Raw genomic sequence first — 11,834 nt, 5'->3', positions numbered from 1 at the left:
GTTTTCATATGCGTTTGGCCAATCAATGTCTACTTGCGTCGCGATTAGTACCAGTTGTGCTGGTTAGACCCTGCTCCGGAGTAGGAGCTAATTTGGTTCTCGAAAGAGGCAGTCCGGTACTAAAATCGCACCCAGTTCCGGCGGTGCGAAAACGCCAAAAAGTGGGTAGTTCCACAATTAGTTCTGGTACTATGAAAAGGTTCCCGCGGTGCGAAAGGCTCTTTTGTTTCATATTAAAAGCACCTAAGCACAATGCTTATTGCGATTTATCGGATGGGAAGTGCCCTTCAACTTTCCGTCCATTAACTGAAAACAGGCCACACTAATCGATTCTTGGGATTTAAGAATCGATATCGTTCCGTAAAAAAGAGAATCGATTAATATCGAGATATCTATATTTTTTACTCAGCCCTAATGTCTACACATACAAAATAAATAGGTTAAAAATGATCACATTAACGCAGACAAACTGTGCATGTTGACACGGTCAAATTTTGCGAGTTCCGTTTAAAGAGTTTTGGCCCTGTCTGCCTTCTATAGTCGGACAGCGTATTATTCACAAAAGAAAGAAGGTCATATGGGTATGTCGATGTCCGACACCAGGGTGAGGAAATTACAGAATTCAGGGTGAACTATACCTTTAAATGCGCTCGCTCTCTGAGTGCTCTGCATTTGGATTATTTAGCAAATGCATTTTTGATGACCTTCCCTCCTTTTCAAAGAAACGCTGTGGTTTAATGACACTGAAAGCTGCCAGTGAGAACTCTGGAGGTTAACGATAGCCAAACAGAACAAGGTATAATTTCTGTCAGGGCTTTACTGCTGGAGCCGCAGGAGGCTGTAAAACCTCGCCATAATGTGCAGTTACTCTTAACATTAGGACAGCTTTTATTGTGTTCGAACTTATGATCAGCTGCGTACAACCCTTAAGGGTGCACTGTATATACAGTGCTCATGCATAATGCATTCAGACTGGAAAATATTAAAGATACAGGTATGTGGAAATTAACTTTAATAGAATTAGCTGCTAATGGCTCAATGGCACCAACATTGCTATTTGATCCAGAGTCTTTATTTTATACAGGAGATGGTTGGCAGTATATATTCTCTTTTGAATAGTCATTTCACTCATTGAATGCATTTTTCTTCATTGATTGTTTAAGGGCTTTTTGGCTTGCAATTTAAACTGCACTTGGGGATTTTTTAAATATATATATATATATGGACTCCTGTAGTCTGAGCTGAAGCCTCACATCATAATCAACGTTTTACACTTTAACTTCTGATCCAAAATACAATTACTGACATATTTTCAGCTGCACACGTCCAGATCCCTCATCGACTCTGAGGTGTTGACTGTCCATCAGCATATTTTAATTATGAACAGTTTTAAATGATCAAATCGGAAAGAGACCACATTTCAGAATTATAATCAAATTGCTAAGTTGTTCTGAGTGGTTAACAGGGCATTACCATGTGGTTGCTAAGGCATTCTAGGTGGTTGCCAGGTTGCCAGTTCTTGGTGGTTTTCTGATTAGTTGCCAGGGCGTTGCTATGTGGTTGCTAATGTGTTCTGAGTTGTTGCCAGAGCATTGCTATGTGGCTGCTAAGGTGTTCTGAATGGTTGCCAGGACAATGCTATATGGTTACTAAGGCATTCTGAGTGGTTGCCAGGTTGCCAGTTCTAAGTGGTTTTCTGATTAGTTGCCAGGGTGTTGCTATGTGGTTGCTAAGGTGTTCTAAGTGGTTGCCAGGGCTTTGCTATGTGGTTACTAAGGCATTTTGAGTGGTTGCCAGGGTGTTGCTATGCAGCTGTGCTAAGGTGTTCTCCATGGTTGCTAGAGTGCTGCTATATGTGGTTACTAAATCATTCTGAGTGGTTGCCAAAGCATCGTGATGCAGTTACTAAGGTGTTCTGAGTGGTTTCCTGGGCATTGCTATCCAGTTACTAAAGCATTCTGAGTGGTTGCCAGGGTGTTGCTATGCAGTTGTGCTAAAGTGTTTTATGTAGTTGCCAGGGCGTTGCTATTTGTTTACTAAGGCATTCTGGGTGGTTACCAAAGCATTGTGATGCAGTTGCTAAGGTGTTCTGAGAGGTTGTCAGAGTGTTGCTATGTGGTTACTAAGGCATTCTGAGTGGATACCAGGGAGTTGCTATGAGGTTGCTAGGGTACTCTGAGTAATTTCTAAATGCATATTTATTAGTCAAAAGAGTCCATATATTTTCACTTGCTTTTTTTTTTCATCTGTCAGGAAAAACAAGTCTGATTGGTTAAAAAAGCAAAAGCACACCTCTCCTCAACAACAACAAAGAGATATCATTCATGTTCATAGCAACAAACATTTAAGGATAAGCCAGATGCCTAAAAACAATACTTAGGCCTATATGCTTGTTCAAATCCCAAAGTATGCGATTAGCAACAGTGATACTTGATCACAAAATAATAAGAATGACCTTCTTCCAAGCTCACAGCCTCTACAGATAAAATGAGCCTTCTTGAGTTACTGTCACAGATTACTCTATTTATCTTGCTTTAAAGTAACTTCAGTTATTACGACCTGTAATTGTCTGTGGTCATATCAGGTGCACCACTGATGGCTAACATCATCTTGAGTGTGCTAATGTTTCAAACAATGACTAAAATCCAAGAGAGTCCTGCTGGAAACACTGTTGACATGAGCCATAAAATCGCAAGCACAAAATGTGCTTTACGCATGACGCATCACGCCGGCTTCGGTCTGTCTCGGCACGGCAGCAGGGATGAAGACGGGCCCGACGTACTTAGCAGGCTCCACTATAAACCTGCAGGAATAAAGAGAACTCGCTCCTCTTGAACTAGAATGCTAATTACTGCATTTGTCATGATCAGGAATCAAAGCAGCGCACAGGCGACCGGAGCGCTTGAATTTCCCCGCTCGTCCTCCAAGGATCGTCATGTTCCATTAGTCTTCTTTAGATCTCCCCCCAGGCACTTGAAGAGAAGTGCGAGGCCTCAAGTGCTGAGTAAAGTGTTCTACAGTGTGCTGGGAGGGTATGAAAAATGGATTTCTGGAAATAAATCCACCAGGTGAATGACATCCACTTTTCAGAGAGTCTGTCAGCGTTATTAAGGGAATAGCTCACCAAGAAATTAACATTCTATCATCATTTACTCACCCTCATGTCTTTGCAAACCACTATGACTTTACTTATTTGTGGAACACAAATAAAGGGCTAAAACTTAGTGAGCTGTCTACTAGCTACATAGACAGCATCATAACCAAAATGTAACTGCATTTGTTTACTATTTTCAATGTTCTATATGCATTAAAATGGCTCTCCTCGTGTGAAGCACATGGCAGACTCAACTCACAACTGATTTCAAATAATTTTTCTGAGTTGCTAATCTAACAATGCAATCGAATACACAGAAATATAAAGATACATACAAGCACACAGATATTGGAAAGTGGTTCATGATAAGATAATTACATGTATTAATCATTTTTGGTATTATATGTAACATAAGATATTAAATATTTTCTCTCACTTTGTCCAATTTTTTATGTTACATAACGTTATGAAATGTAAAAAATAATAATAATAATTACCATTCCTTTGAACTTTCTATTCATCAAAGAATCCTGGGGAAAAAAGTATCACATTTCCACAAAAATATGAAGCAGCACAAGTGTTTTCAACATAACATAATAATCAGAAATGTTTCTTGAGCAGCATATTAGAATGATTTCTGAAGCATCATGTGACACTGAAGACTGGAGTGATGATGCTGAAAATTCAGCTTTGCATCACCGGAATGAATTACATGTTGAAATATATTCAAAGAGAACATAATTATTGTAAATTGTAATAATATTTCAGAATTTTACTGTATTTTTAATTAAATAAACAAAATTATTGCATGGCTTCAGAAGACTTCAAATATAGCACACGTCGTATAGACTACTATATAGTGCTTGACAGTGCATGCTAAGTCTACATTTTTATTACAGAAAAGAGCAGCATAACTATAGAAGAAAACCATAGAGGTCAAAATCTGCATATTCCATCCACAGTATTCATTTTTAGTTTTGATTTTGATTTTTTAAATTCAGTAATGGTCTAAAAAAATCCAGATAATTGGAATCTGATTTGGCTCCTGGTTCGGATAAACTACAGCCTGTCTTCTATCATGGAACTGACCTTCCGCTGAAACAGAACATATTGACTCCTGCATGCAGATGTTCACCATTATGCTTTGAGAGACAGCGAGACCACGCCAGCATTTCACTCTCCGCTAGCATTACCGTTCTCTAATCAGACCGCTGGCTCTGTCGTTTCTGGACCAGCGCACCTGCCGCTTTTCAACACGGATCAAGTCATAGCATGGATTTATGTAAGGTTTCAAGAAAGTTCACGAGAAAGTCCGCGGAGAGGACGGGTTATTCAGCCCCGCGTCTGCTGACTTATGAGCTTTTGACAAATGTGACTCATACAGGAATGTCAGAAAGTGAAATTGATGGCAGCGGCGTTTCATAACGCATAAAGAACCTCCTGGAAACCAACGCTTGTTTATATTGGCTTTTTATAGGCACTTTTGTTTTGTTTTGAAAAGAGGTCAATTGTAGATTTGCTGATTAGTGACTGCAAGTGTGACTCACTTTTACCGTCTCGTGGACCAAAACAAGCAAATAATTGGCTTTTTTTTTTTAGTTCATTTTGTGATATATACTCACCCCCAGGTCGTTTCAACCCTGTATTTTCTTTTTTCTGTGAAACACGAAAAGAAATGTTCTGCAAAATATCTGAGCTTTGGCTTTCCATACATGAAGGTGGCTGGTGAAGTTTGACTGCAAACGTTATTGGTTCTCAAGCGTTAAATGCAAAGGAAAAATGACCCTAACAACTTAAATTTGGGTCTGTTTCTCATACAGAGCAATCAAATGACTTCGATATACTTGGAATGCACGTACTTTTATGAGACATTTGAAGGAACAGTTCATCCAAAAAAGAAAATGTACTCACCCTCAGGTCATCCAAGATGTAGATGAGTTTGTTTCTTCATCAGATTTGGAGAAATGTAGCATTCCATCACTTGCTCACCAATGGATGCTCTGCAGTGAATGGGTGCCGTCAGAATGAGAGTCCAAACAGCTGATAAAAACATCACAATAATCCACAAGTAATCCACACCACTCCAGTCCATCAGTTAACATCTCGTGAAGTGAAAAGCTGTGAAAAGAATTAAGAAACCGTTCTGACGGCACCCATTCACTGCAGAGGATCCACTGGTGAGCAAGTAAAATTAATTTCTCCAAATCAGTTCTGATGAAGAAACAAACTGATCTTGGATGGCCTGAGGTTGAGTACATTTTCAGCAAATTTTCTTTTTTGGGTGAACTATTCCTTTTTTTGGCCATTTTACTTTGCTCACCAAAGCAGAAAGAAAATACTGTGAATTTGGGATGGCAGGAGGCTGAGTAAATCTATTTCAATTTTGAAGAAAATATTCCTTTTAATAAATAAATAAATAACTGCAATGTTCAAACGTTTGGGTTCAGTAAGATTAAAACAATTTTTTTTTTTAAAGAAGTCTCTTCTGCTCCCCAAGTTTCATTTGATCAAAAATACAGTAAAAACAGTAATATTGGAAATATTATTACAATTTAAAATAACTGTTTTCTATTTGAATATATTGTAAAATGTAATTTATTCCTGTGATGCAAAGCTGAATTTCCAGCATCATTACTCCAGTCTTCAGTGTCACGTGATCCTTCAGAAATCATTCTAATATGCTGATTTGCACAAGTTGAAAAGAGTTTTTGCTGCTTAATTTTCTAGAAATCGTGGTACATTTTATTATATATTTTTTCAGAATTCTTTCATAAATATAAAGAAGAGCATTTATTTAAAATAGAAATCTTTTGTAGCATTATAAATGTCTTTACTGTCTCTTTTGTTCAGTTTGTGTCCTTGCTGAATAGAAGTATTCATTTCTTTAAAAAAAATGACCCCAAACTTTTGAAGGGTTGTGTGTATATACATATATACTGTATGTACATTTTCCATAGTTAAGTGAATTCTTTTTTTTCCCCCCAGCAAGCAAGTTAATAAAGCAGGATTCTTTATTTGAAAATGTTTATCGGTTTTCACATTGCAAGAAAAGACAAGCTTTGTTGCCCCAGTAGCTCATGAATTATTCATGAGATGTTTCTAGGGATGACTTCAGGTGAAAAGCCCGTTACTCACCCCCACATACACACACACACTCAAACACACTCCTGCACATTTACATATTCATCTGTCTAGCAAACATCCCACTATATTTTTTAAACCTTGCTTTGACATGAATCAGCAGCATTTTACCTTGGAAATCACCCACTTATCTTCCCCCAAGTTCTGCTGTACACACACACACACACACACACACACAGGTACAACAGGGCTTAATTTGTATCAGAAAAGCTGGATCTGGATCTGGAATTGGATTGTAATTATTGAGCATTTTATGGAGGGTCACATTAAAAATGTGAAATAAACTTTTATTCTTTCTCTGTCTTAGTCTCTTTCTCTTTTATTCTTCTTAGTCTGTCTCTGAGGTCAGCAGCCAATCAGAATTAACTTGACAATTTTGCTGCTTGACCGTGATCAGTCACATGACATTTACAGCTCTAGTTATTGGCTGAAACTTCTTAAGATGTAACCATATAAAATGCACATTTAATGTCCAAAACATTAATGTTTTCTTACCTCTGCATTAAAGTTTTTCATTTTTTTCTGCTTGAAAATGTCACATTTAATTCAATGTGTCAATTGGCGTTTCTATATTTGTGAAATTGACTAGCAATTTCTGAGTGAAAACTGCTACAAAGTAATTTTTTAAGAAGTTATGGCAAATTTCTAATTAATTTATGTATTTATTAGGAATAGACAACAATTACTATTATTTTTGACAAATTAATAAATGATTAAAAATCAATAAATTCTTAATTTTGTAAAATAAAATAGCAATTTCAGTGAAAATGTTTCAAAGTAATTTTTTGAGGGAGTGGTGGCAAATTCGAAATTTCTCTCTTATGACCAACATAATTGATTACATAGATATCTGATTTATGAATTTTTTATATATGATTATGTTGATGGATATTTCTTCCTCTTTTGTGTAGTCATAGAAATGCTGCACTGGATTTTTTTTTTTCTTCTATTGAAGCAAATGGGAATTCAAAAATGATATTTGTTGTAGTTTCCATTCACGACTATAGAAGCTTATGATGAATTCAGCTTCTGAGAACCACAGAAATGTGAAACGGGTCCATAGACAAATGAAGCACTGCTGACCTGTTACACCAACAGCTGGAAACAGGAAGGGATCTAGTCATCTAGAAATCAACAACAGAAAGACTTAAAGTGCAAAACAGCAGAGAAATACAACTTTCCATTTTCTCCATTATTAACATCTATGTGTTCCCAAACTCACCTTAAATTTACAAATCAATCTTGTACTCTAAGCGATGATGATGATGATGAATCATGGTTTCCGTACAGAAAAAAACAAAAATAAAATCTCCACCGATACATTTATAGCTTAACGTCAGTGTGTCACATGTAAATGACGATGCATAGTTACCTGGTATCGCTCATTTGATCCGGGCTGCGTGCCCAGTGTGAGGTGATCCGCCAGAGGTCATAGTTTAAAGATCAATAGGGGGCAAACAGTACAGGTGTGTGAGCAGTCCTGATTGGCCCTGGTGCAGGGCGGAGCAGCACAGCGGGGAGGGACTGAGTCTGAAAGAGGGCGGGGTTATGGCAGGCACGCAATGGGAAGGCGGAGCTAACGGCAGCGGCCGCAGCGGCGACAGCTGCCAGGTGGGACGGCATTATCCTGGTTGTCAGCAGTGGACACAGGTCTTTACCTACTGGCATCTTCACCTGCTGGACAGAAAACAGGTTTAAAAAAAATTTGAACTAATTTTTTAACTAGTTTAAATATATTTTTATATAAAATACCATTATGATAATTTAGCATGATAATTATTAAATGAATAATAATAACACATTCTTCAACATGATTCAAACACACACACACACACACATATGTATATAATACATATACTGTATAAATAATAAATATAAATATAAAAGAAAAGGAATATGCACACAAAAATATAGGCCAAAGCTTGTGTAGATGTATCCCATCACATCCACAAAAGTACAAACAAAGTGGCACTGATATAGGGTTGAACTCGAAAACATTTTGTATTTGGCAGTTTCTTTGCACTCATTTTGAGGCCTCGATGGAATAAATCTACATGAGCATCAGTCTAAATTTTTGTATGCAAAGTCAATTTCATTAGTAAAATCTGTAATCAAATGGGTTGTATTTTTAACAGTGAAGTGAGTGAAATCCATGCAGTGATGCCCTAAAACAGTGTTTCCCAACCTTTTTTTTTTTAAGCCACGGCACAGTTTTGAAAAGTTAAAAATCCCACGGCACACCACTAAGCACTGAAATATAACAAAATTGCATAAACATGCATTGCTTTAAATGGCATATTAAAACTGGATATTATATTTTAAGTAGTACTCACATTTAATGTGAAATTTGAGCTTAAGTCAGGTATGAACACAAGGTCATAGGTAGCTTTATGACAAAACAACAGATGTACATATAGTCGCTGTCGGGCGGAAACATTGTAGGCTATGTTCAAAACCACTATCATTTTCAGGAAATGTAAAAACAAAACAATTTTGTTTTTTTAAATAATTAAACAGCGTCGTCAGAGTTGGTATTGTGGCTTTATATATGATCAGACACTTAAGAGGTTTTTGACCAGCGAAAGATGGTGTTTTGTCTGTCATTAGAACGGCTGCATCTGAGGCAGTGAGTGCATCGCATTATGTTTTCATCAACTTACAGGTTATGAAGTTTATTGTAGCAATATGCAGGGCCGGATTAACAATAGGGCTAGGTGGGACTGAAGCCCCAGGGCCCGAGCAACGAGGGGGCCCGTGATTGGCTGTGGAGTAGATTGACTGAAGCGGCAATCGCCAAAGCCCGGTAGCGCCGATTGCCAAAGCCCCGCCCCTCACTTATTAGCGCTATTATTTAGTGGAGCTTTGCCGTAAATTCCATGTATTACCATTAGATATTGAAACGTCACGTTTGAATTTGGTTTACCAGTCAAATGCATTTATTCGGTATTTGACTTTTGAACGAACTGTACACGTATCTATCAGGTGATCGCTGCGCCTGATGTCCACATTCACCTCCACTCTTCACTTCATTCTGGCATAATGTGGAAATGGTCATGCAAAGAACAAACTTCAATAAGTAAAAATGTCAGCTATTCTAAAAAAAATGTGAGAGAGGGGCTCAAAAAAAAGAAAAATGTAAAAGACAAACAGCAGATAAAACATAGTCAGTAAAATCCCCAGCTATCCAGTTATTTTACTAAAGGTGATGATGGAGTAGAAGTTGTGAAACAGCAAGTGGACCGGGCACATGGAGCAGATAAAAACAGCGCCATCGTCCACACAGATTTTAGGTTAGTTTGATTATTAACTTGATGGATATATTTGGCTTTTTGTGTTTGAACAAACTCTACACTCTAAAAAAGGCTGGGTTAAATATAACCCAGCGCTGGGTTAAAAAGGGACAAACCCAGCTATTGGGTTGTTTTGACCCAGCGGTTAAGTTCAATATATATTCGCTTAAGGGTTGGGAAATAACCCGGTAGAAAAATGTCAATCGTTTTGCGCGTCAGTAAGCAAGCTTAAACGTGTTTTAAGCATTGTGGTTTAAAAACAAATGGTTTTAAACTATTCATGGACATTAAGCAGCGGGGCAGAATTCTTGTTGGTAAATGCGCGCGTTAAGACGGTTTCAGCCTGATACGCGCGGCGCGCACCTGCTCGTACAGAGCCTGACTAAACTTGAGTTCTTTTTCACACCTTGTGCTTAAACGTTCAAATACACACAGTTATGTGTCAAAATGCCAGTCTTTGCGAGTATCCTCGTCAACACAGTCTTACATGAACGTTGATAGTTAAAGATAAAGCATGTGTAGTAAGTAGGCTGTATGAGATCCTGGCATTATATGATCTTCACCCAAAAATGAAAATACTGTCATCATTTACTCACCCTCAAGTTCTAAACCTGTATGAATTTCTTTGTTCTCCTCAACAAAACAGAAGATATTTTGAAGAAAGTTTCTGGTCCCCATTGACTCCAATAGTGTTTTTTCTTTTTTGGTTACCAGTATTGTTCCAAATATATTATTTTGCGTTCAACAGCAGAGGGAAACTCATACAGGTTTAGAACAACAACAGAATTTTCATTTTATTGTGATGGGGGGCCCTGAAGTAAGTCATAGCCCCAGGGCCCAGTGAGGTCTTAATGCGGCCCTGGCTATATGGGTGCTCAGTTTTTACAAAACAGACTCTTCTCCGCTCTTCAAACACACACACACACAAAAACATAAGCATTTATAAACATAGTATTTCTTGAGTAAAGAAAACGCTGTACTTATTCAAACATCAGTTCTTTATTTACCCTTGCATTGCGAACGAGCAGAGATCTGTCTCCAGACTGCGCGAGGCGCTTCATTCTGAATGGAGGCGGGTGGAGTTGTGAGGTTTTGCTGATAGTTTGAGGATTCAATGGCATTACGAGGTTTACTCACAAGCTCTTTTGAATGCATTTCATTGGTTAATATTTGTAAAACCCACAAACGGATGTAAAGATGACCAATAGCATTGATTTAAAAGAATAACAATAATGATTAAATATAATAGAGATAGAAAGTTTTGATAATTTTCCACGGCACACCTGACAACCTGTCACGTTGGGAAACACTGCCCTAAAATCCTGCATATGCAATGCGATTGATGTTGATATTGTTCCAAACCCGTATGTGGTTGTTCTTTTCCATGGATCACCAAACAGTTTCACTACAACAACAGTTCACAGTGACCGCAAGCACCACGACAGTAGTCCACATGACTCATGCGCTATCTTCCAAAATGTCTGAAGTCCTAAGATAGATTTTGTTTGAGGAACAGACAAATTCAAATCACTCCCTGAAAATCTTTGAAATCTCATTTGTGTTCACAGTGAGCTTGACGGATCTGGTCACTATGAGCTGTTGTTGCATGGAACAATGCAGAAAAAAATATGAGGGTGAGTAAACAATGACAGAAGTTTCATTTTTGGGTGAACTGTCGCTTTAATAAACGGTCTCGATGTGTATAATTCATCAGGACGTGTTATTTGAAAGGCAAACATTGTCTTGATAAGCGTTCATCAAAACAATGGTTTCCTCTGTCTCTGAAATAACTTTTTCTGCTGACATACATGAGTCAAACAGGTGCTGAGAATACAATAATAAACTACACCACTGTTCAAAAGTTCGGGGTCACAGAAATAAATGACATTTTACAATATATTCAAACAGAAAACAGTTATGTTAAATTATAAATAATTATTATAATTAAATTGTATTTTTTATAATTCTTTCATGAACATTTAAACATCTTATCAACCCTTTGATTTTGAATGGTAGCATATATTATTGTAATTTTTTTTTTATATATAAAAAAATAACATAAACCACCAACACGTAGTCTACACACGAATGAAGTCCTGGGCTGCGTTCAGCCCCGACAAAAACGGTGCAAAACGTTTATTAAACGGAAACGGTGGTGCGTTGAACACTCTGTTCTGATGATGCAAGAGTTGCAACTATGGCAGCTGAGAAGGCCATTCTTTGTGTTCTTTTTGAAGAATTTTCGAAGCCTGATGAAATCGGTATAAATACGTGTTTAATACTGCAAAATACGCTCGATGTTACAGTCA

General features: G+C 37.6%; 1 protein-coding gene across 1 annotated transcript in view; it reads right to left on the bottom strand.

Annotated features, from left to right (window-relative positions):
- Window positions 1–7,034: 7,034 nt before the first annotated feature.
- LOC107716984 (zinc finger protein 385D-like) overlaps window positions 7,035–11,834 on the bottom strand; it is a 67,129-nt gene continuing 62,329 nt past the window's right edge. Inside the window, exons 7-8 of the mRNA XM_016523624.1 lie at window positions 7,608–7,909; window positions 7,035–7,484 (exon numbers count right to left, since the gene is read on the bottom strand). Coding sequence (XP_016379110.1) covers window positions 7,679–7,909 — 231 coding nt within the window. The 3' untranslated portion in view covers window positions 7,035–7,484; window positions 7,608–7,678. The remainder of the gene's footprint in view (window positions 7,485–7,607; window positions 7,910–11,834) is intronic.

This window comes from Sinocyclocheilus rhinocerous, unplaced genomic scaffold, assembly GCF_001515625.1.
Source record: "Sinocyclocheilus rhinocerous isolate Xijiao unplaced genomic scaffold, SAMN03320098_v1.1 scaffold1832, whole genome shotgun sequence".
Lineage (NCBI taxonomy): Eukaryota > Metazoa > Chordata > Actinopteri > Cypriniformes > Cyprinidae > Sinocyclocheilus > Sinocyclocheilus rhinocerous.
Note: the sequence above shows the minus strand (reverse complement) of the source record. Positions and strands in the feature narration are given on the sequence as shown.